At 40.1% G+C, this 26,544-nt stretch overlaps 2 protein-coding genes across 2 annotated transcripts; both read right to left on the reverse strand.

Moving 5' to 3' along the window:
* Positions 1 to 8,367: 8,367 nt before the first annotated feature.
* On the reverse strand, positions 8,368 to 9,936 carry plekhf1 (pleckstrin homology domain containing, family F (with FYVE domain) member 1). Its single transcript, XM_083927656.1, has 2 exons — positions 9,547 to 9,936; positions 8,368 to 9,396 (listed from the first exon to the last, which is right to left on the reverse strand). Exons 1-2 carry the CDS (start codon positions 9,800 to 9,802, stop codon positions 8,792 to 8,794), a joined length of 861 nt encoding a protein of 286 aa, XP_083783782.1. The 5' UTR covers positions 9,803 to 9,936; the 3' UTR covers positions 8,368 to 8,791.
* Positions 9,937 to 15,247: 5,311 nt separating this feature from the next.
* On the reverse strand, positions 15,248 to 23,686 carry pop4 (POP4 homolog, ribonuclease P/MRP subunit). Its single transcript, XM_083917275.1, has 7 exons — positions 23,551 to 23,686; positions 20,161 to 20,219; positions 19,406 to 19,635; positions 19,153 to 19,230; positions 18,965 to 19,026; positions 16,436 to 16,537; positions 15,248 to 15,683 (listed from the first exon to the last, which is right to left on the reverse strand). Exons 1-7 carry the CDS (start codon positions 23,555 to 23,557, stop codon positions 15,547 to 15,549), a joined length of 675 nt encoding a protein of 224 aa, XP_083773401.1. The 5' UTR covers positions 23,558 to 23,686; the 3' UTR covers positions 15,248 to 15,546.
* Positions 23,687 to 26,544: the final 2,858 nt, after the last annotated feature.

Genomic DNA, 26,544 nt, shown 5'->3' on the forward strand with positions numbered 1-26,544 from the left:
TCCAACACCCTGAAGCAATAGTGTTTGGGAATATTTCTTGACTTTCTGACAGTGTACAGTAGAGGGGGCTGTTTTATGCTTTATCAGTGACTGCTGTCTCCAACTGTGACTGCCGAGTGCCTTATGTGGAGTCATGTATCTAATCAAGACTAGATAAAAAACAAAACAAAAAAAAACTCATGTTTTCCTATAAAGTGATGGAAATTTAATCTTATGAATTTAGGAACCAAAGATCCGATACTTATCTCCTAAGCAGAATTGGATTTCCCAACGTTGTAGTCATGGATAAATTACTGAATTGGCCTACCGGGCACAGGCCCAGGCACCCATAAAGTCAGGGTCGGAAAAATACACACAATTATATATAAGAGATACTTAATGACCACAAGTATACACAAAACGACCAAAAACAACCACAAAGAGATGCTAAATGACTGAAAGTAGATACAAAATGACCACAAAGAGACAGAAAAGCAGAGGACAGACACACAAAATGATAAAAAATAGATGAAAAATGACCACATAGAGAAACATAACGACGACATAGAAGCTTAAATTGTCGAGATGCAAAACCAAAACGAAAAGATGCAAAATGACTCACAAATGCAGCAGACACAAAGCAACATTAGCATTCATTTGGAGTTGTGATTCTGTCCATCTGATTAATACAAGTCTAATATGAATCTGTTTTTAGCTCTGCTTTGGTGAAATTCTTTTTCCAGATGCTAAGTGCTCCTCTGGGTTCACCAGCTTGTCTCTAGCTGTGTCTGCTGAGCAGGTAACAGACAGCAGGTAGAAAACAGCAGCCTGCTAAAACAAAGTGGTTGATGAGAGTAGCGAGGCAGTAAAGTTGTGGGCTGTAAAACCAAAACATGACACTAAAAGGCTTCATAAAGTTAAGGGGGACTGCAGAGTGATAATTCCCTGTGGGATTATTATTACGAGCCGCCGAGCTCACATTACAAGCAGTTATTCTATCTATTGTTAGTATAAAAATTATTGATTAGTGCACCTTTAAACTTACTATAAAAGCTAATAAAAAAAAAATTATTTCAACAATGTTTTTGGAAAATATAACCCCGGGGAGGCACATGGTGCTGCAGCATAATGAACCAAACAGGGGGGTGAGAAATGACACAAACATGAATCACAATGCATCACTCTCTGGTTAAAAAAGGCAGTTTTACCTCTTGGTGCAATAGTACTTTCGGGTTGCTACGAGGCCACAACTTTGTAAATTGATAATAATAATGACCAACCAACCTGGCGGAATTGACTTGAAAGTCACTAATTTGGTACTTTGCAGCAATAGATCTGACACATTCACACATATACTGTATGGCACTGAGTATGATATACTGCCTATTTTCTGTATTACTCTTTAGCAGATACAGTACAATTCTCTGCCACATTAAATGCTGATATGGACTACAGCTGTTTCACATGACTATTATGCAGATGCACACACGATGACCTGCACATTAGGAACCTCACAAGATGATTTTTGTGAGTCCACTTCAAATCAATCCATCTGGTCCAACTCCAACTTTATTCATTTCATTTTTCGGTAAAAGGTTGGGTTTCAGCCATCTACCTTCTGTATACCCTGACTCCTGGTTTTATTATAGGCTGCTCTCTCTGGGTCACATCTCTTCTAAATGCAGCTGTTGCAAAAAATGATTCAGGCTGCAGATGTTGTTCTGCCTCTGCTGACTTCTGTATACCTGATCAAGATGCAGTTCTTGTTATCATCAATTGTCTCATAATTGTTAAATGCAAAGTCATATTACATGACTATGAGATTTGGTGAGTATGTAAAGTGTTTCAATGCACGAGTCCTCAAGCTGTAGTACTTCCATCCTGTATGATGACTGATATGATCCCTGTATAGGCCCTGCCTGGTCAAATGCCTGATTGGAAAAGTTATCCATAATTTTTCTCTCACTGCTGCAAAGTGTCCGCTAGATCAAAAGAGTCAACACTACTACTTTCTACATTTGTTTGTGTGAATGCGTTGCTTACTATACCTCCTTATCTGCAGTACTGACAATTATATTATCATTTCACAAACATATCTAATATGACTAAGCCTGCGCAGCCTTTCTTTCCTTAGAAGACCATTTTGCATAAAGAGGAACTATTGTACCCTAGAAAAGTCAACCACAAAGGTTTGAATGTGACGTCTTCTGAAATCATAGATTAACACACTCTTCGTTTCCTTCTCTTTTATCTGAAATCTTAGCGAGTTAAACTAAGTGATACTGGCTTTTCCAAAGTCAGTTTCTAGTGCGCACTTTATGTTGAAAGTGTCAGATACTTTAACTTTATATAAAATATATAAGTGGTAATAATGCACCGTAAAAATACTTAGTGATCATCATAGTGATCTAGAGAAATACTATCAGCCAAATATACTTTAATATCAAAAGTAAAAGTACTCGTTTTGAAAAATGACAGTAAATTACATCCCCTTACATAGTGTTACAGTATTATATATAATATATTGGAATATTATTATTCATGCGTTAACTTGTAAGTAGCATTTAAATGCTGCAGCTGGTCAAGGTGGAATATTATATGCACAATTATCATCTGAAACTAGTAATAGTGGCCCTCATTTATCAAATGAACGTACGGCAGAAAAACGTGCGTACGACCATTTCCTGGCAAACGTCGGCATTTATCAATTTGGACGTGAGCAGGAGCTACGATCAAATCTCACATCTGGTCTGAGATTGTGTACGCACATTTGAGCCTGTGTATTTGCGGTGCAGCACAGCAAAATCTGGCTGAAAATAATGAACAAACCTCAGCTGTCATTAAGCATAAGCAGTCACATATTAAGAACAGATCAAAACGGATTCTTAAAACAAATTAAAAAAAAAAAAATTGTGGTTGGAGCGATTGATTGTACTAATGTGCGTCTGAAGGCACCATCCATGAATGATTACGCATTCATCAATCGCCAAAACTACACACACGATTCTTTTATATTTTAAAACAGCTCGGCTCCAGCCCCCTGTGACCCTGACATTGAATGAATGGATGTGTTGGCGCGCGGCTGCAGAAAGACGCACTGCAGAGCCATAGTCATCTCCTCGGTTCGTGGCTACCCTCGATAAATTGCATTAAATCAAACAAGGTATCAGATGATTAACATCTTGGTATGGTTCTTCTAGGTGACAAAGGTATCCTCTAACGGAATACCTAATAACCCTGCTGGCAAACCCTGCTACAGAGCAAGAGCGCGGTGTTGTGACGTATTCAGCACCCCTGCCGTGAAATGCACCCCCTCGCATTATAGGTGATATTCTGGTTCAGAAGGCTGTTGTTTCCACCTATAGGAGTAGTTTATATACAGGTAACCCACAACGGTTAGAACATTGGTTACTTACAGTCTTTAAACTATTTTAAAGAGTTAAAATCACAAACTTGGATAATAGCGAACACAAAACAACACCTTTTTGTATGTTCTGTGGAAATATACTGCAGCCATAATTACAAAATGAATGAAATGGATCTTTTGAGCAAGTTGAATGTATTTGACTCAGCGTTTCCTAAATGTAATCCCAGCTTTTCTTGCAATACATATGTTCAAAGGTGTGTGCTTTTAATTGGGTTACACCTGTCCAACAGTGCGCACAGGCGCACTCGGGTCACAGTGGAGCGCTGCTTCGGGTTGACTGCCTCCGTTATTCTGTTCCATACAGCGTTTTTATGATGGGCCCTTTTATTCCACTCTTAAGACAAAAAGCACATCTTTATTTTGCTCCATCTCGGATGTCAGGATGTCGATCTGTGTGTCGGAAAAGTTTCTTTTCTAACCTGCGTTCTTCCTCTCCGTTTGACCTCAGTGGGCGAGGCCTCCAAACCAGGAATATTTAAGGGCGTGACATGTTAAAGACGATCAAATTCAGCCGCCGCATTTATCAAGGCCCGCTCATTCGTACGCTGAGATTGGTCAGATACGAATGTTTCATAAATCACACGTGGGTCCTTTCCTACGACCAATTCTGCGCTCAGATCTGCGCCCATTTTCACGCAAGATTGATAAATGAGGGCCAATATCTGTAATATGGATGTCGTGAATATAGTCGAAGGTACAATGTTTATCTTTACATTACAGTGGAGTAACATGGAAAAAACAAAAATAAAGCACAACTACTTTTATATTGTACTTAAGTACCACTGCTAACAGTCCAAATATAAATGAATATAGAACCAGATCCTATACTATGATTTGTTATTAAATAAACCATTACTATTACTCGACCTTTTGCATAATCTGTTGGTTTAAAAGTAGGATAAGGAAAATAGTAACCACTGCCAACAAGCTGTTGGGTACTAATTTAAATAGTCTGGAACACATCTACAGAGAGAGAGAGAGTACTGTGTAAAGCCGACAAGATTTTAATAAATACAAAACACCCACTTTTCACCACCTTTGAATTATTACCCTCAGGTGGCAGGTTTCGCTACTCTCCAAAAATGTTGATGATGTAATGCTTGTTAAATGTCCCTATATGTCTTTATTATGCAGGTTGTTTTTTTTTTTTTTTATGTTTTGTCATTAACGGTTGTTTGTATAAATGAGAACAATTTTCCCCAAGGAGACAAATAAATGATCCACCTACCTACTATGTAAAATACATTTATTATGACTTATGAATTAATCTGAAGAATTTGTTTGCATAATATGATGTATTTTGTTAGAAATAAATGATCATATACAAATATGGATTGTTTTATCCCAATCTGGCCCCTTACTCAGGAATATCTACAACTGGGGGAGTTGGGGGGATTTGAGAAAAGTACTGGAGGAGTGAAAAGTTTGTTGTATATTCCAACAAAATGTGCTGTACCCTCTGATAGCTCATCTTTTGTCATACATAGTGTTTTGACCAAACACTAGACCACCCTTTTTTTGATTAAAAATTTACAAAGATTAGCTGTAAGCATCTACCAGGAGCTGCAGTGACATGTCAAGCGTCGGCGAGGTCTGCCTAGACATGTTTGACTACTGAATAATCCAAAACAGAGGCAGATGTGACAACGGTTCTTTGAATTTGAAGTCTGCATACAAAGACATGTCATTACCAGATGTACCTTTAGACCCTGTAGACAGTTGACCAGTAATGTACACAGGACTGCTGTCCATATCCACGTCCATTCTGGAGTATATTCTCTTGAATGTGTCAGGCTGAATTTTGATGATTTGAGGTGTCAAAATCTGAAATTCTTTTCATCTGGCTCGTTCAAAAGCCAGCATCCTTGATGGTATAGGGGTGCATTAGTGTTAGATATGGGTAACCTGTACATGTGTGAAGGCACCATCAATGAGGAACCATATACACAGGTTTTGGAGCAACCTATGCTATTCAAGTAAACAACGTATTTTTCAGAGAAGGCCTTGCTTATTTCAGCAAGACATTGCATAACCAAATTCTGTACGTATTACAACAGGATGGCTCTGTAGTAAAAGAGTCCGGGCGCTAAAATGACCTGCCTGCAGTCCTGAATTTGTCACTCATTGAAATGTTTGGAGCATTATGAAAAGTAAAATATGACAAAGGAGACCCTGAACTGTTGAGTAGATGAAATCCTACATCATGAAAGAACGAGAAAACATTCCAACTTCAACAACTGGTCTCCTCAGTTTCCAAACTCTCACAGAGTGTTGTTAAAAGAAGAAGTGATGCAACAGAGTGGTAAACATGTAACCTGACTATCGCCAGATGACTTTTGTTCAGCCTTGCTTCCATCTTGACTCTGCCTAGCTCCACTCAACTATGTGGGATCGTTCCATTGCAAAGGGATTTCAGGGTCTGCAAAAAAAGGTCAGACTAATCAGGACGGCCGGGCAGGATTTTATAGATGTGACCTAGCAGAGAAGCGACTGTTGTGATTCAGACAACAATGGCAGCTCACATTGAGGAAGCACACGTTAACATGGATGCTGCTTTTTCATCTGTTTCCAATCTAGAGAATCTTTCTTCTTTAAAAGAACCAGAGAACGGCTCTGGAGGCTTTTGTTGGTTGAAACCATGTTTTCGCCCTTCTCCCGACCGGGTTTGGTTTTCCCTGCGTCGCTCTCATCAGCCTCACAGGTTGGTTTCAATATGAGTGGTTGAAGTAGCGCGTCAATAAAGATGATGGTGGTTTATCCAATCATATGCAAGGATTTTTAATAAGGCCCAGCCTCCTGAAATCACTTTGTTATGGAGCGATCCCAGATGTATCCTCAAAGCAATTTCAGTCAAAAGCACCGGACTTGGTTATTTATCTAGGAAGACGTTTCACCTCTCACAAGGCCGATGATGTCACTGGAACCCTTTGTGCTCCAAGTGCCAACGACCGTCGTTAGAGTGACAGTCGTTGGTGGGAAGTAGGTTTCGACTTTGTTAGTGCTCTATTGAGTCTGAACGACAGTCGTAGTTGGTCCAGTCCCAGCCTGGTCAGATGCATACATGAACTGATGAAGCCTCTTGGATGAGAGGTGAAACGTCTTCCTAGACAAACAACCAGTCCAGTTGCTTTTGACTGAAATTGCTTTGAGGATAACGATGACCTGGACAAATGAGAACATTCACAGGCTTATCCCAGATGTATGAATGAAGCAAGGCCGAACAAAATTCATCTGGCGAGAGTCAGGTTAGTTAACATGAAATTCTAAATGAGGAAATAACTTTCAAAAACAATAAAAATGTTCAGTTTCAATATTTAAAATGCCGTCTTTGTGATTTTTTCACTTTCATTATTTTTTTTATAACATAATTAAGCCAGGGACTTTCTCCTGTTGTAAGTGCTTCACAAAAGGATATTTAAAAAAAAAGAGTGTCTAAAATAATATGTCTATATGTTTATACTTGTCTTCACAAGAGAACAAAGATCACTTTTGTTTGAGACAATCACTGTCTGTGTTATTACTTTTTCGTCTCTCGAGGGTGTCTTCTTCCAGTAACACTTCATCATGTCTTTGTTCCAGGTAGACACTTTGCTGAAGGCAGTTAAGTCAAACAGGTTTGACACCACAGTCAAAGCCATGGCTCATTGTCACCGCTTTTCCCGTCTGTGGTGAAAACTTGTCAAACAATATTTTTTTCAAAGTGTCATAAGGTTAAAACAATATTTTTTTCAAAATTTTATTCATGTGGAACATTGACGTGGAACAGATACAGAAGTGTGGCGATGAATGTGCCATGTTCACACAGTCCAGGGACTTTTTTACTTTGAGCTGAGGGAAAATATCAGGCTATTAGGATTACATCTTTAAACGTCACACCGTTCTACTGTAATCCACCACATCCTTCTTTCTCTGTTAGTGACAAACCCACTGCACTCCACCATCAGTAAACACAAGGTCAAATACCCAAGACACTCCCTCTCACACCCACACCACAGATGAGTGGATGTTATTTCCAAGTACAATATATACTAATATATACTTATATAATATATGCATATTTTTTAAAGAATATTTTTTGGCTAGATACTGCTGGAGATTGACAGGGAATGGGAGCAAGAGACATGCAGCAAAGGGCCATAGGTTGAAGTCGTACCCAGGCCGCTGCGGCGAGGACTTTTAGCCTCTGAATTTGGGGCGCCACTAAGCCACCAGGCTTCCCAGTATAATAAGTATTTGTTATAATAAATGGTAGTGTCAAAGAGTTACAGCAGACCTGCAGTTGTCTGGGAGTTTGTTATGTGGTGCATAAGAACTTAACACTGCTTCTAAGTATTTCATTCTGACTCTGGAGACAGATAGTAGACCTGTCCCAGAACACCTGAGAGGTCTGGATGGCTCAAACTATAGCAGGAGAACAGAAATACATCATTCAGTGCTTTATAAACCAACAGTGGTATTTTGAAAACCATTCTTTGGCAGTGTAATGACCTCAGAACTGGAGCAGCGTCGTGAATCAACTGCAGCTGCAAATCGACTTTTTAGGGAGCCCTGTAAAGACTCTGTCACAGTAGTTAAGTCTACTGAAGATACATTTTTTCCAAATCCTGCTGAGACATAAGTCCTTTAGCCCCTTGATATATTGCTAGGGTGGTAGTAGGCTGACTGGAATTGTCTTAATGTGGCTGTTGAATGGGGGCACAGATATGAGGGCTTAGTATGAACATGAAGTGAATCATATACGATGGTCATCAAATTTCCCTTTTCACTTGTCACCCACCTGAACAAATCAAACATTATATTGTGGTACTATGATTTAAAATCTAAGAGGCTTTGCTTCAGGATTTCATCTGTCTTATTTCTTAGAAATGTGTCAAGTAGTTGAAATATCCTGACAGATGGACCAATAACATGTTATCACTGTTAGCTGAGGTAGTACAGACAGATCTTTTTTTTAAGTGCTTTATTTTTCATAGTTCATTCCAAAGACAAATGTAAGGCAGAAGTTAAGGGAAAACACTGACATATACACACGTTTGACTGAAATCAGACTGAAAAGGAGTAGTGAGGCAGACTGAGGCCTACCTTAAGTCATTACTCAAAACAATTTGATCACATTATTAGAAAAAATCAAGTGACAACTTCACAGCAGTAGTGTTCCAACAAACAGCATAATGTAAAAACAAATTCACATTCATAAATACAGTAAAATAGTCCCATGTAATACAATATTGTGTTTTTATGTTTATGGGTGAAGTGAGCATGCCTTTTTAACTTTCTGCTACTGCACAAATCTGCATCAGTAATGTGTCCATGTTAAAGAAAGGCTCAAAGTCCAAAGAAGCGTTAGTTCTGAGTGGCTGCAGCACTTGTGATGTTCAAGTTTCTTCAAGTTTGGGGCTTCACATGCTCTGGTTTGAAGTAGACATAGGTGGACCAGGAGTCCATCTGGGAGTCTATCCACCTGCTGGGGTTATGGTCCTCCATCTGCTCCTCTGCCTCCTCATCGTCACTGAATCCCTCCACTTCATCCTCATCCGAGCCCATCTTCTCAGTGCTGCTTCCCCTCAGACGACACACCTCTTTGGCCTTTGCCTCTGTTGTAGAAAGACTCGAGTGGCACATGGTGCAGACCCTTAACCACTTAGTCGGGTGAATGTGTCCAATTACGGCTCGTGCCTTGGAGCATGCACCACAGACCACAAAGCCACATTTTCGGCAGTGGTGTCGACGCTGGGTCACAGTGAACTTGTTGGAGCAGCGCATGCAGACTGCAGAGGCGTGATCAGGGATCCAGGTGACTGCGAATTTGGACCCGGGACTGCAGCCCCTGCTCTGCAGCAGTCTGGACCGACAGTCCTCTATGTGGTCCATCCAGGCTCGCTTCTCCTCATATGAGACGGCTGCCACGTAGAAGGACTTGCATGGTGTGCGGATCAACCATTGGTTCTTCATCTTCATGCTGTCCTCCAAGTCCTCTAGCTGGATGTCCTCTGAAAATGATGAAAAAATGGCATGTTAGACAAGAAAAATGAGTCATGTCAAAACTTCACAGAACTTCTGAAAATGGAGAAACCATTAATCCTCCTCAGGGGAGCTCTTGTCTAATTCAAGTGTTCTTGAGAATCACATGCTTTGCTCACCTAGAGGGATGATCTTCTGTTTTTTGTTCCAACGGCCATTCAGAATGATGCTGCCGTACACCAGCATGTCGTTGAAGAGGAAGAAGGCTTTAGGCTGCAGCCCCCGTCGGCTCAGCTTCATCAGCCGGCCCTCTCCGATCAGAACCCGATCCGGCTGGTACAGTGACTTCCCCGACGGCCCAAATGAGTTTTCCACAGCGTGGATACGCTCCCGGTTATCCTGAGCAAAAGTTAGTCGGTGCACCATGGTATCCATGTAGATAACAAGTCAACACGAGTCCTGTTGTGAGTGTCTTCTGCTGATAGTTTCACGACTTCGTAAGTGTGAGATATTGTCATGTGTTTGTCTTGTCTTTCTGACGAGACAAGCAGCTGTGCAGAGGCATTTAAGCCTTAGTTCTTGGTGACGAAATGGGACTTTCCAAAGTCCGTTCAGCTTTAAGACAAACCCATTTGGCAAGAGGTAAGGGGGCGTGGTCTAAACTTGTAAACAGAGAGACAGAAGAAATTCTGGAGGAAATTCCAGCACTTGCGAGAAGGCAACATTTTTAGAACTGAAAATCCCCTTCTTCCTGGCATCTGTGCTGATTTTACACACAAGTCATGTTTATTGAATCAATTTTTTTTTTTTTAAGATTTTTTTTTGTTTGTTTTTATACTACCGTGTAGAAATACACTAGTATTGGCATCAACATATACTTAAAGTAGTAGAAGGAGAAGTCCTCATCATACAACTACTTTATAAACCTTATCTGCTGGGTAGCTTGTGAGGTAACCCAGGGGATCAATACTATCTCATTTGATCTAAATATATAATTATATGTCATAATTGATATTTTTTGTAATATTTTATATCATTCTGCAAAGTAATCAGTAATTTCAGTTATACAATAAATGTAGTGAAGTAAAAAGGACAAGTAATAGTAAAGTTCAAGTTCCTTAAAACTGTACTAAAGTGCAGTGCTGGTTAATGTAAATGTACTTAGTTACTTTCCATCACTGCTTATTTGACAGTGGTGGACAGTTTTTCCTTGCTACTCAGTCCTGCATTCAAATTATTAGGTATTAAGTATCAGCGTCAAACTATGACAACAGATCTCTCTAAGCTAGAATTGAACCCAGGACATTGCAGTTTGCTGTTACGAAAGGAGCTCCTGGTCACTATGGTACATTTAAAGGAACCTGTGGCTTCACTATTTCCAGCTTGTGGACGTAATCAACTAATGAATGCATAGTTCCATTTCACCATGCAATCACCAACTATCAATTGAATTCCACACCTTTTACACATCTGAGCCGATATGATATTGAAGTATATATTGAGGTCATATACAGTATGATTAGTGTTTAGTGGCAACTAAATATATTTGGATGACGCAAAATGAGAAACTGGAAAAACTAAACAGCAATCTTCAGTACGAGAGTGAAAACTTTCTCTCTGTGACCAGGAAGTGCAGCGGGAAAATGAACTGACTTGAGCTCACGTTTCACAAACAGGTGCAGTCTTGTCAGACAGGTCGAGCAGCAGTGAAAAAAACAACAACAAGATGTCACACTGTCACACACTGCCAATTATTGTTCGTCATTTCTCATTTGGACATTCTCCAGCTTTGGCGCACGTTCATTAAATAGTTCTTCCTTCCAGAAGTTGGCTGTACTTTATAAATAGGTGTATGCTTTCATCATTACACCCAAGCGAGGGTTATAGTAAGTGGCGAGCATGTCATGCACACAAGAACCCCTTCTCACCCATAAGACTTATCAAACAGATCGCATCATTTGAGAGGAAACCCAGCTGATCAGTTTTTAATCACAGTTACTTTATTAACATATGGGTAATATTTTCTAAGTGAACGGGCATTTTCAGAGCAGACACTTGTGATAAAGGGACGTGCACAGACACAGACATTACTAACACCAGTAATGATGGGTCACTTCTATTCAAGTGTCTCAGAAGGCCGAGACAGTGAGCCAGCATGCAGGACCCTGAAACTGAAGCAGCTAAATGGAATTCAGCCACCATCATTCATTACATTACTTCCACTTGTGCTTTTTCTGCATTAGTTGGCTTTGTAAAGAATAACACACAGCTACAAATACATTTTCACAAAGCAACAGTGTGAGCCTGACAGGTGGTTAAAGTGAACTATTATCAAATCTTCCCATCTCCATCAGTAGTTCCATTTACTCCACTGGCAGCCAGTTTCCCCTTTGCAAATCTTACCCCTTGTTCAACCCCAACCTCAACAAAGTTACTCTGGTGTCCTGACAACAGCCATAAAAATCCATCCATCCTCAACCATTTGTCCCTATCAGGGTCGAAGGGGGGCTGGAGTCGATCCCAGTTGACATCGGGCTTGAGGCGGGGTCCACGCCAGTCTATCACAGGACACATAGAGACAAAAGACCATTCACACCTACGGGCAATTTAGAGTCATCAATGAACCGAACACCTGCATGTCTTTGTACTGTGGGAGGAAGACGGGGGAACCCGGAGAGAAGCCCCGCAGACACAGGGAGAACATGCAAACTCCACACAGAAGGGCCCCCGCCGGGATTCGAACCAGAAACTCTCATGCCCAGCCATAAATATATATATTATTATTTTACACTTTCACCAACTTCAATCTTTCAGTCCTGATCATAACAACACCAAATATGCATTCATTTTCAGAATATTAACCCTTCACATGACAGTTTTACATAATGCCACTGTTAATATTGTAATTATTTTTCTGTTACTAAATGTTAGTCCCCAGTCTACCACATGTCAGTGGTTCTTATACAATTTATTTTTTTGTGCAGTCAGATAAAAAAAAATACCCCCAAATGTCCCCTTCCTAAAAGCGCTCTAAAAACACTATGTATTATAAATTTCCAGATAATCATAACTACCAACTATACCTTCGTTATCCATCAGAATTTGAACCATTTAAATGTCAGTTTGTTTGTTTGCCACTGTTGTTTTTATAAAACACTTAAATTATTTTCTAATATACTTTATGCAAAGAGGGATTTGTTGTAGTTTTTCACAGTAAATGCAACAACATTGTTTTTTTTTTAAACATTGCATCAAAAGCTGCAGTGCTCCACGATTTAGCAGCAATTACTTATTGACTGTTATGGAGTCATGGACAACTGAATCAACCGTGTTCTTATTAACGAGAGCCCACTATAGTATGCTGACCTAGTACACACTAAAGCGTGGCTTTACACAATGTCACAAATGGAAACCTGAAAGTCTGGATTCTCAGTAGCCTGATCCAAGTGAAACCTCTGCATGCATGCATGCATGCCTCTCTACTGAACCCACGCAGTATCACACACTGATGAAAAAGTGTTTGTGCTTTGGCAGTGCAGCGTTGTAGGAGATCCATACTCCAATTCTCCAAAAAGGAGAAGCTCTGGAGGGCAGGAATGTGTGAGAAAAACCTGCACATGCTTAGACAGGAGCAGGTGGAAACAAATAGACTAACTGTGGTACTGTGTTTGTATTCAGTCGATAAAGCTTCCAGTCCACCATGTTTCACATTTTCTGTTACAAAAAGGATGCACTGTGCTCTACATATTACAACGCTGTGTAAAATGTAAATAGAAACAGAATATGATGATCTGCAAAACATTGAAACACAATATTTAAAGGAGAAGTGTGTAGGATTTAGCGTCATCTAGTGGAGAGGTAGAGATTACAACCAACTGAATACCCCTTCTCTCACCCTTCCCTTTCCAAGCATGTATAGAAGCTACGTGGCCTTGAGGTACGGTCACGTTTTCTTTTTAGTTCTCTTTTTTTGTTTTTGGGCGACGAGGATTCCTTCTCATGTGGCGTGGCATAAGTATGATCTTGCATTATTAACAAAAGTGCAGTGCATGCTTTCAAATCTGCCGGGGCAGTGACAAGCTTAGCTAAGCTCCTTCTCCAGTCTTCCACGGTCACGCTGGCACTGCCAATTCAACACATTGCATTAAAAGACAAATCATTTAAAACACACCACTGCTACAGATTTCATACAGTAAACACCACCCACACTGCCTGGTGGAAAGCAAATGACATCCTCAACAACCAAATATCTCCCTCTGCCCTCACTCCTATCTGGCACAGCCCCATGTTCAAAATAAATAATCAATAACTTCCCCGCATGGAAACAGAGAGGAGTAACCAGCCTGTGACACCTTTTTTCAGGCAGCTCTCTCATGACCTTAGACCTTCTCAAACCAATACACAACTTTCCTCACCACTGTCACTACCAGTACCTGCAATTGAAAGAGACCATGAAAAAGACAATCAACTTCAACAACTTCCACAACCTCCGGCGTCACTACAACTCGAAAAATGATTATCACAAATGTATAAATGACTTTCTCACCATGACACCACCATCTCTATACCAGTAAATAAATGCACTTGATTTAAATATAGAACACACCGACATAGACTGGCAGACCATATGCAACAATACGTTTTCCATGTCACTCAGCTTTAGGACTCAACTCATTCAAGACAAAAATCATACACAGGGTACACATCACCACTCTAAAAATGCAACTCCACAATAGACACCCACATCTGCCCACGTGTCAGCTGTCAGAGTTCCTGTGCCTCAGAATCCCATTCTCTCCCTCCATCGGTCTTTCTGGTGATCTCTCCTCTCTCACTGTACCACATCTCTAAACTTTCATTCTCATAGCACTCACTGTAGCCAAGAATACAATTTTACTCAACTGGAATGACAGATCAAAACTCTCCGCCCAGCATTGACTCAATCTATTAACTGACCGAGCAAATCTGGAACAGTTTACATCATCAATGAAAGACTATATGATGGCTTTCAATAAACCTGGTCTTTTCTCATCCGGAGCTGATTTCTTCTTAGTGGCAACAACAGACTGAACAAGTTGTGCAATACTGAGAAAGAATCACCTGGCGGAACATCTCACAATTAACTTAGTTAATCGGCAACAGGTTAATAACATGATTGGGTAGGGAAAAAAAGCATCCAGTCTTTCTGAAGTAAAGATGGGGAGGGGTCCAACACTCTATGAAAGACGATGCTGGCAAATAGTGCAACAAAGTTATCACAATAACATTAGGTAAAATGTCAAGGAATTTGGGGCTTTTTTTGGATCATCTACAGTAGATAATATCATTAAAACATTCAGATAATCTGATGAAATCCCTGTACACAGGGGACAAGGCTGAGAACCAATATTGGATGTTGTGATGTTCATTAAAAACAGATTGTGTAGTGGACATCAGTGCATGAGCTCAGGAACCCTTCCAAAAACCATTGTCTGTGAACGGCTCGTCTATGCATCCACCAATGACAGTTGAGACTCTACCACGCAAAGAGGAAACCGTATAGAAACCAGATCCAGAAACTCTGACGCCTTCTCTGGGCCTGAGCTCATTTAAAATGGACTGAGGCCAAGTGGAAAACTTCCTGTGGTCTGATGAGTCAGCAGCAGAAATCCTACGAGAAAGGAAAAACATTCCACTTTCAAATCGACAGCCGTTGGTCTCCTCAGTTCCCAAACACAAGAGTGTTGGTAAAAGAAGGTGATGCAACAGAGTGGTAGTCATGACCCTGTCCCAACTGTTTTAAACATGTGTTGCTGCCATCAGATTCTAAATGAGGATACACTTTTTAAAAAACAATAACATTTTTATGTTCCAACATCCCCAGTCCCAACTTTTGGTGAAAGGGGCTGTACATAATAAAACAAAACTATTTTAAACTACACAGTGCTGTTAAACAGCAGACATTAGCTCCATCTGGCTCAACTTACAAGTATTAAAGTAGTTAGTAAGTAAACTAATCCAGAGAGTGCGAAATTGAGACCTTTTTAAAATAAGGTGATACCTATTTGTGAAAGTCATCCATATTCAGTGAGATGAAAACAGAGCCAAAAATCTATCTACACATCATTGTTGCACTTCTTTCTGACAGCCAATAGAGGGCAGTAAAAGTCTGAGTATGTAATGTCTCTGTTGTCGACATATCACAAGTCGATGGTTCCTCTAGCTTTATACTTCTTGGCCGAGCGTTCGCCAGCTCGATGCTGAAACTTGTTTCCATAGATGTGGGACACGACGCCGTTGATCTCCACTGCAAACACGCTGTTCCTCTTAGGGATCACTAACACACAACAAGTGGAGGGTGAGAAAAACAAACAAACAAACAGAGGGACAAAAGTGTTAACCTCGTAACATATCAAACCAGTGCTCAGACAGACACAGCATAATGCAACAGCATCATATCATATTGTGAGGAACAGTCTGACAGGTGGTTTAGTTTTCGTGTCTAAATGGACGAGTTTGACTTGACCTAATGGTTTAATTAAAAAAAAAAAAATGAATAAACATATTACTACAGATAACTAACTCAAACCAATAGGCCAACATACTGCCTTGAGTGGATTACACCGGCTCCCGGAGCTGATCTGGCTGGCTCGCCAAAGATCACCAGATCCATGCAGCTTTGCTAAGGTACAGCTAGCTTGCTAATGTTAGCTCACCGATGCCAAAACTGGCTGTGGCTCGGCTTCGTGGCATGAATCTGCCGTCGGTTGCTTTGTGGCGCTGGCTGATGGAGTGATTTACAAACAGCAAGCTAGCATTATTCTGAATAGGTTGGAAATGTATTGATACCGACATGATGTTGGTCAATTATGTACAGTCACACTGTCTGTGTGAAAGCATGCAGGCGCGAGTTACAGGATGCTGACTGCAGTTCCATAACAACCACCGGTGTTGCTAATAAGGATTTTCTGAATGTTACCTTTAAATGTGTAAAATGATCAAATGGATCAATCAATGCAATACATAGGTCAAACTGCCTGCTGTTAGAAAGCTCTGTTTCAGTGAGTGAGACACATCCAGCTGGCTTACCTTTCAATTTGTCTTCTTTGGTGATGATTTTGAAGACATGTTTGAGCTCTTGGACTAGAATCCCTGTAGTGCCTACATATGATGGGCATTTAGAGCGGACAACTATGAGAGAGAAAAGAAACACCATCAGTAACTGTTATAGCTGAATGTGTTGGTGATGGTCTTTAAGCGGACACACTCAACTCACATCAAAAAGGACTGTTGTTAAAAATGTAACAATGTCTGATCATCAGGTAAGTATGCATATACAAACAACAGGTACTAGTAGGGTTTTGGGATGTTTCCATTAGGAAATTAGGAAATGTGGCCGCTCAGAAAGTTTCACGGCATGTTCTCTCAAATGGCCGTTCACTCGGCCCGAGAGGGATTTACGAGACTCCGGAGGTGACGTTTCACTCTGAATGGGTTTCGATCGCCGGTAATCAGCTGATCCGTGTTACAGTGGCGCGCCACTCTTTCTCAAAGTGAGGAATACAGAATATTTGCCACAGGTCAGAATCCAACCCACCTGCAAGCCTGTGCTAAGATGCGTGTGCACAGATCATTTTCTGCACTGCGTTCTATTTCTCCACTGGATAAAAGTGTCTACTCTACTCCACTGTGTTGTTGTGGCGTCTGTGCAGCAACTGGGCTTCTCTCTAGGGTTAGATCAGCCGTTTTTTGGACCTGCTCTCCCACAGGGTCACCAAACAGCTGCTCGGGCGACTCGCATGCAAATTAGGGGCGTTTTGACGAGATAGACCCGCCTTATTCCGGGTATTTGACCATAGTCGAAACGCACCTGAAATCATGATTATTGTCAGAGGACATATCATGGTTTGACATTTTTTATGATTATTAACAAGGGAATTTATTATAGGACACTATGGAAGGAAAAAGACACACCAGCATTTTGAATAACAAACACCAGTTACTTGATTTATTGTATTTCACACATCATTCACTTGGTCCTGCACATAAAACATGTCAGGCTACTTTCTGTTGAAGACAGAGACTCAGAACTGGAGTTACATCCAGGTAACTCCCACATATCCCAGCAACATTTAAAAAGTAAACAGGAAAACGTTCTGACCTACTCTAGCCCAGTTTAAACTGGTTGAGTCCAGCTTAGTAGTGCTAGTTTTTTTTTTTTTTTTTTACTTTGAATAGAGCATGTGGATGATTGGATGATCCTGAAGTGTTGAAGCCCTTTGCAGTCACTTAAAAACAGTAAACTTTGAAAATTAGATATCCGTCTTCCAACATGACAACCACTCTCTGGTCATTTTGTAGATAAATAAAAAGCTCAACGTGCCATTTATGGAACTTTTTTGCCAGATATACGGCTGTCAATCCCCTCTGACATTTTCTCTTGGACTCTTCAGTAGAGTGGCGCAACAGCTCTCCCACACTGAGAAATTGGTGGGCACACAACTCACGAGAGGAGATCTCACCGCACACAAATAATGTGACTCGCAAGATTGTTTTTCACAGGGCAACGATGTAGAAATTAGGGCATCTTAGATAACGTAGCTGCTACAATTCTTACGATTATGAAACAGTGATGTTATATTACCACAGATACGGCAAAACCGGTTAATCCCCATATCCCTAGTAGGGTTTCACAAAGCATGGGTGACATCAATCAACATTATAAGATACACCATTAGGTCAGTCACATATCACATTAACACTGTACATAGCTCACAGTTTTGCCACCTCAACCATACTCTTAGCTGAAAATCGACAATTCTAGACATTGACACGAATCCTGTCTACACCTGATCGGACAAACACTCATATCAACTGACTGCAAGCTGCCGCTATTAAAGTCATTTTTACGATTCTTCAATAACTTTTGAACCAAATGTGATAAAATATAATAACTTCCTGGATTATAACATTTGTGACAATTAAATAATTAAATGTGTACTCCGTAAGAATTTAGATAACTTGTTTTTAGCAGCAAGATGCCATTTTGATCTTTTATAAACTTTACTGACATAGATTTACCTCTCTTATTCAGGTCCCTCCCCTATATATGTTCCCCTCTTAAATCCACACACACACCCACACACACTCATTCCTATTACACTTCTGCCCTTACTACAAGCCAGACTCAGAAGTTGGAAGTTCCCGATGTCCAATTACAAGTGAACGCAGCAAAGCCATTAGTGACGATCTCAGCAGCGTCACATACATGGAGGATATTGTAATACTCAGCAAAACGGCAACACATATGATCAAATCCCCATTGTTTAAACTATTTGATGGATAGAACTTACCAGACAATTAAATAGATGAAAATCTTACGGAGTATAACTTTAAATGCATAAATGAGCTTTGTGTCAGAGCCACTGGTGCAGCTCCAACTACTGACCATGTTGGTGAGGGCTCAAAACAGCAACTTCTGTTGTTTTTACAACACAGGGCAAAACCTGTGGTCCTCACAGCTAATTTAAACTGCTATTAAACCTCACTACAAGTTCAAACACTGGGCAGTGATAATGATCAAAGTCACTGTTTTTCTGAGAAAAAGTAAACATCTACCTGTAATGATGGCACCATGGAAGTCTGCCTTCATAAGCTTGTCTTGCACAGACTTTGGATTGCTGTAAAAACACAACATATAAGAGTGGATACACAGTGAAAGTGATAAACACTTCTAAAAACGCTTCAAATAAGCAGTTAATGAGTAATGTCTGGGTGCGCATCTGTGGAGGTCCACACTCATTTACCTTGTTGGTTTCAATTCCCCACACAGGCCGATGACATACTGTTTCCAGAGGTCATGCAGAGGCAGGAAAAGCTCGTATCTACAATGGTAAAGATAAAGACAGTAATGCTGGGGAGAGAGGACAGAGAAAACTACTGGCTACAAAGGGAAATCTATCACAATCAATTTATTAAAGAATATTGAGATGTACATCAATGCTAACATATATCTTTGGAAGAACGAGAAGTGTCCCATCCTTCAGATCTCTCACCCACCTCTGGTGCTCTGGCTTGATCTGGAAGATCTTCATTGCCCTCTTCTGGCGAGCGTTCAGTCCTATGGCTTTCTTGCTGCTCCCCTTGGACTTGTCCTTCTTGGACCTGGAGTACTCCAGTAGCACGGCCTTGTGTTTCAATATGCTCTTCACATCAAGTTGTGTATCACGCCGAACGCTGTTCTTTAGGAACGCCTGGGTGAAGGCCTCGGCTTTAAATTTGGTCTGAGACTGGAAATGAGACAATGACACCAACAATATATAAGTCAATATTCCTTTAATTTTACAATTATCATTTTTGGCAACAATCTCTTCAAGTTATGTCTAGAGACGTGTGACATATATGGACAGGATATTTGACCGTTTAACAATAAACTTTCAAACATCAACATTTAAAGACTAAACCATTGTTATTTATTTCCTCTGTTAAATAAGCTTTAGCTGTGTGCAGCAAGTTATCTTTGTCCCTGTTAATTCAATTAACAAATAATTAAAAAAGGTTAACTGAAAACATATTTAGATGGTAAGATTGTAGACAAATACAATGAGAAAAATGCTTGGCACACATTTCTCAGGATGATTGTTTATTTACTGATAAAGTTATGGGCCAATTGCTTCAGCTCTCGATCTTGTCTAACTTTCTTTTCTGCAGTAAAGTCTTTGCAACACATGACTGGAAACTACATGAGGAATCACATCTGGAAATATACAGGTACACGGACCAGCACATCATATTACTGAGAGGTATATATTTACCTCAACACCAAGAACCTTCACCAGATCCTGAGGAATCGGGGCTCGAATGAGTGCCTCTGCTGAACAGGAGAAACAAAAACTAGTGTAAGACAAAACTGAACCGTTTGGCTGAAACTCACAATTCTTTCCATTATCTGTTCCTTTTTCTATCAGTTGATTAACCATGGAGGTTCAAACAAAAAGTAGTTAAACAAACGTAGGGCTCACCCAAATACCATTTTTTGAACTTTGAATATTCAACACTAATCAACAGCGAATATATTTGAGTATTCATTGCCTGTTCCAAATATTCAGGTCCAGCCCTATACAAATGCATGTTAACCAGGGTCTACAGCAAGAAACAACTTGGGAGCCTGAAAGGTTGTCCAGGAGGAAATAACAATGTCTTGAACATTTAAATCTGCTCTATGCCTGAAATCCGGCATGGTGTCTGAGAACTTTAAGTGTGTATAACAAGCAGAAGCACAGTGTAGACACAACTTGTCATATTTGCTTGATAAATGACTCTATATTCAATTATCACAATTCTAAGAGGTTTCTGAGACTTGAGTGAATCTTTTTGTGTCATTTCTTTTAGGACTGGAAAACTGTATGAAAAAAGAGAAAGTTTTCCAGAGTGTGTGTGAGATCCTGATGAATATCAGTTTCCCGGAAAGCCTTTAATCCTGTAAGTGGGTTTTAGGGTAAGACATTGCTTCACAAATACACAACACAATGAGAATGTCCTTAATACCTAATTGTCAAGATGCCAGCTGTCAGTACAGGTTGGTGATTGAAAACTTTTACTGCTGGCTGACAACAACAGTCTTCCAGGAATATCTCGACTCTCATGTGACACTGAAGAATGAGGATATCAGTTGTGGTTTTCAGTTACTTTCCGCAGCACTTAACTTACATAAGAGGTTTAGTTACATGTTGTATGTTCTCTGACTGTATAGCCTCAAGGAAACACAGTTAAAAGCTGCTGTTGTGTACACAGTAAGACTGAGAAAGTACAGAGCCACTGATATCATCAACAAACACTTAACCTACATTATGTCTCCCAGAATGGTTAGACAATTGTCGATGAGCTTTCCGGTCCCTTAAAGGGCCTTCATGCTCCAGACAAAGAGGTGCAGTGTCTTTTTCTGCGGGCAGAGCTGGATGTTGAATGAATCGCTGAACTATTGTGGCATATTCTGTTCTGTTCTGTTCTGTTGCTGTGTTCCTAACGGCAGGTGCCTAGGCCACTGTAAGTAACAATCAATGCCACTACTTGTAGAGTGTTTTCAATCTCAGCGCTACTGCAAAATCTTGTCATGTACTGAGAGCTCCCATTGAATGTCTGGTCAGATTTATAACCTTGTTTACTCAGTCTTTGATCCCACAGTTCCTGATTTTAATTACAATCTGAATTTTTAGAACTCTATTTAGGCAAAGTTCTAGTACAGCAGCCACATTCACCTTCAGTTTTTAGTAACTTGGGGGCAGAACTTCACAAGCTAACTTTACATGTTAGCAACCTATTGCCTATGTTCACATGCAACGAAGCAACATTATCATTCACTTCAGGCGGTGTGTGTCTACCTGGGTAATGGAAGTCTAATATTCTCTCTATTAGCTTTGCTTTAAGTCTTTACCAGATCCTGTGGGAAAAACACCCACCGGCCTGTCCAACTGCTCATTAATGCACATTTCTAATCAGCCAATCACATGGCAGCAGCTCAATGCATTCAGACACGGTGAAGATGATGTGCTGCAGTTCAAAGCAGCATCAGAACGGGGAAGAAGGTGATTGAAGTGACTTTGAACGTGGCGTGGTTGTTGGTGCCAGACCAACAGCTAGGGTGATGCCAGCTAGGGTTTACAGAGAATGCTCCCAAACAGAGAAAAGATCCATGAGCGGCAGTTCTGTGGGCGCTAATGCCTTGTTTTAGCCAGAGGTCAGAGGAGAATGGCCAGACTGGTTGGAGCTGATAGAAAAGGCAACAGTAATTCAAATATCCACTGGCTCTAACAGAGGAATGCAGGAGAGCATCTGTGAACACACAACACCACCTACTTTCTACAGAGAGGGAACAGCAGCAGAAGACCCCACTGACACTTTATTAAGCACCAGGTGTGCCTAATAGAGTGGCTGGTGAGTGGAACTGACTCTTGGTATAAATGCTCCACTGTGTTAGCTAGCTTCGTCTGTCTGTCTGTCTGCTGTACAGGTAGTGTACAGAGGGTTTATCAGTCCTTTTTCACTGAAAACAGCTGCCCGCCACTAACCTGACTCGTCAGATGGTTTGTTACACAGAAAATGATTTTCATGTGACGTGAACCTACGATTCTCACGTGAGCTGATAGACTGAACCAGAGCAGTGAAGTTGCAGGCTGTGTAACCCAAACTAGCTAAATGTGCTTAAACACTCCTTAGAGCTGAAGGGAAGTGCAGGAGTGGTTAAATTGGCGAGTGTCCCTTATATTTCGCCTTTTGACCTGTTCATATAAAAATGTGAATTATTGCAGCTTTAAAACACTTTCATCCTCTCCAAAATGAGGATACAGAAACTAGAGTATAGCAGCAGACCTTTCTCAGAGCAGACATTTTGACTTGTCAAAGCAGCAACAGCACAGGTGAAACTAATGCCACAGTGAAGACTGTTCCAGTGTGCCAGGTCCACACACAGTTAATTCATTAGGCCACCATTAATAACATTACTTCTGTTTGTTTGAAAGTAGGCTATGGATGCAAACAGGAAAAAGTAGTCCAGGCAAGTCATTTGAGGTTACATTTTTAAGTTCATTTTGACATGACACCTAAATAAGCCAACCATATAAAGTGTGATAATGTTGTATTTTAACGTGTTTTATCTGTTTTTACTAATTTTTTACCAGCCAGTACATTTTGAATGCAGGAATTATATTCGTAACATACCTGTACGCTGTATTACTACATTTATTTCTACCACTCGCTACCACAAGCTCAAGAGCAGAAGTAGCACTAGGCAGAGTTAAAGTAACATTAGACAGAGTTAAAGTAACATTAGAGAGAGTTAAAGTAACATTAGACAGAGTTAAAGTAACATTAGAGAGAGTTAAAGTAACATTAGAGAGAGTTAAAGTAACATTAGAGAGAGTTAAAGTAACATTAGAGAGAGTTAAAGTAACATTAGAGAGAGTTAAAGTAACATTAGAGAGAGTTAAAGTAACATTAGAGAGAGTTAAAGTAACATTAGACAGAGTTTAAGTAACATTAGACACAGTTTAAGTAACATTAGGCAGAGTTTAAGTAACATTAGAGAGAGAGAGAGAGAGAGAGAGAGAGAGAGGGGGGGGGGCATCGTTGACTTTGAATCGAGGCTTGACATGAGGTTGACTGGCGGGTTTATGGGTCAGCATTCATGATCTTCAAATTAAACTCACCGGACATTTCCACGTTTTCGCAGACTTTCCAAAGAAAAACAGTCAACTCAACACGCCGTTCGAATGCAGAAAGCGGGTCAACGGCAGTTCAACACATGTGTTTTGTTTACACCAGCCGACTTCCGCCTCCTCCTTCTTCTGCCTCTGCTTCTGCGGGTTTCCGGCAGACTGTCAGCCGTGAGGCTTAATCGCGCCCCCTGCAGTCAATAGCACACATCACATATCCTTACATTAAAGACAGGGTGGCAAGTCTTGGCGAAAATAGTATGGATTAAATGTACACTGGAGAAAATTAGAGAACAGATTATTAATACTTTATTCCGAAATATTATTTATTTATTTATTATTTGTTTGATAGAATATCAGCTTTGGCTATACCACTGCTGTACTAGCAAGTTTTTTTTTATTTATTTTTTTAATAAATAACCAAAAACCTTTATTTGGTGAAAAAAACGTGATCAAAATGAGAGAACAGTGACCCTTGTGTCAGAAGAGAAGATTTCAACCATGTTTTCTTCTCTATGATTAAAAAATGAACAGGAAGTGTAGAGGCCACAGCTTTGAATGACTTCAGCACATCTGCACCCACAGGACATCACTAGTTTCTCACACTGCTCTGGTTCGATCTTGGTCCATTCTTCTTCAGGTCAGCTTTTTGTGTAATGTGAAACCCCTAAGAATAATATTTAATAATCTAATTGAATTATTACCAGCCATGACAGCAGCGCAGTTATTATTTATGCCTTGGTATTATTGTGCCCGACCTGCAATCAGAGAAACTATCCAGCAAACCTCTCTACCAGAGCTTTCTATGGAAACCAGATTCCTTTTGGAGTATAAAACTAATTATAGACGTACGAGGCAATTAGTACAAAGATACACAATTAGTAAACCTGCTTCTATATATAATATACTGTATATATATATATATTTTTTTTTTTTGAGTAATCAGTATTTTGATATAGAATGTGAAAAAACATGGTCATTACCCAGGAAATGTTTTTCTCAAATAAGGTGCCAGAGGTGTCTCTGAATGATTGCACAGATGTTTTCCTGTTAATTGTGTTTTTGTCAGATTTATGTTAAATGCTGATCCTCTCTGCTCCTTTTGTCACATCACAGATGAAACAACACAGCATCCTATTAAGGAACGCTCTTTTAGTCAAACACAGTTACCCTCTTTTTACACAGAAAGTTTGATATAGAATGTGAAAAAACATGGTTATTACCCAGGAAATGTTTTTCTCAAATAAGGTGCCAGAGACATCTCTGAATGATTGCACTCTTTTTGGAAATATATGTCCTATCAAAAAGTTGTGTTATGATTATTTTCTTATTATTAGGTCAACTCTATAGACATAACACTAAATTTGCAAACCAGAAACCTCATTTTATTGTTTTCATTTCACTTAACTCCTACCTGGACTCACTCAAGTACTGCACCAACTGCAGAGCTGGGAAAACCAAAGACATGTGTAATGAATTTGATCTGTAATGATTTATGTACTTCAGTGTTTTCTTTTATTTAGGATAGATGCACTACCTCGAGAGATTATTACTGTTTCTATTGTTATATACTTTGAAGATTGAACAGTAATCAGTTGTGTGCTCAATGGGTGGCACTTAAGAGCCCTGTATTGATGAAAAGATGTCTTTCTCGCATGAGTCTAATAGCCCAGTACTTCTTATGAATCCCTTTCATAGAAAGCATCCCAATATTCAGACCTGAGTCAAAATATTCAGATGTAGCTTAACCATGCCATGTGATGCACTACTTCATTCCACTTTCATAAGAAACCACCGCAGAAAATTACAGATTAACATTAATATCCAGGAGTCAGTGTTAAAGACACCAGTGACTAACGCATCAAAACCCTACATTAGTATCTGTTAGCCTTCCTGCAGAGATTTGTGTTGTGTGCATGTGTGTTCTGACTTTCTAATCTTTTTAAGTGTCAGTGCGCTTCTTTACCCCTCTCTAAAGTGTTTCCAACCCGTCCAATGTGATCATCTTCTTACTTCCCTGATCTTTGATGGTTTCTCAGAACTGCTGGATATGAGGAAATATTAGAATCGGTACATGGAGCGATTTAAAAAGGTCTGTTCTACAAAGTCATCCAGACGACTCAGTGTACCTGCTTGTTTAAAGAGGTGTTTGTCAAGTCCCTTTAAGACATGATACATTTGATGTCACCTGCAACTGACTCCCCCTTAAAAAAGCTGCAACTCAGCCAAACATCACTGTAGTTAAAAGACAACTCACAAACAATATGAAGCTTCACTTTGGATGTCCTGTTTTATTGAATGCAACACCAAACCAGTTCAGTCGAGAAATGAGATGACTCAGTGTGATGCAGTGATGCCGTCTTTGTCCCAAGGGCCCCAGGATTTCTACAGACACAAGAGGAGTCCTGCTCTGAAACAAGAAATCCGACTGTTGGAGCTCTTTGTATCATGATGGTTTCAGGTATGCTCATGGACTGTTAAATGCACGTCTGTAGACTCAATCATCTCTAATTTAACCAAGTCACAAGTATAAAGGATTTAAGCACAGGAGCAGGAAATATGTTTTGAAAGAAGAAACCATCAGCCTATGTTAGCTCTTCGTGTCTACTTACTAATTTGACTGAAACCCAGACGGCTGCTTCTCTCCAGCTCTCTTGTTAAGGTAACCCTGGATGTTCTGCAGGAACGTTGAGTCTCTGAAATAAATGGAAACAAATGATTTAAATTACAATAGAAAGAGTAACATTAGACAACTGTCTGCTCTAAGACTGGTCCTGTGGGTCGGATGGACACATTTCTTCTTGGACATCAAGGTAACCCTGGATGAACTGCAGGAACACAGAGTCTGGGTCTTCCTCCTTTGTTGGTTCCTGTGTGGACGTTGGAGCACCTGTGTGGGGAAAAAACATCAACTATAACAGATAATAACAGTAACAATAAGATGCATTATTTATTTCTACATACATCAGAAATTCATACCCACCTTGT

The sequence above is a fragment of the Echiichthys vipera genome (assembly GCF_963691815.1).
Source record: "Echiichthys vipera genome assembly, chromosome: 1".
NCBI lineage: Eukaryota > Metazoa > Chordata > Actinopteri > Perciformes > Trachinidae > Echiichthys > Echiichthys vipera.

Coding starts and splice junctions, on each gene's coding strand:
- plekhf1 (XM_083927656.1), bottom strand. CDS start 9,802: ATGGATACCATGGTGCACCGACTAACTTTTGCTCAGGATAACCGGGAG. Junction 9,397..9,546: donor ACAGAAGATCATCCCTCTAG/GTGAGCAAAGCA, acceptor CATCATTTTCAG/AGGACATCCAGCTAGAGGAC.
- pop4 (XM_083917275.1), bottom strand. Junction 19,231..19,405: donor ATCAAGCCAGAGCACCAGAG/GTGGGTGAGAGA, acceptor TTACCATTGTAG/ATACGAGCTTTTCCTGCCTC. Junction 19,027..19,152: donor GGGGAATTGAAACCAACAAG/GTAAATGAGTGT, acceptor GTGTTTTTACAG/CAATCCAAAGTCTGTGCAAG.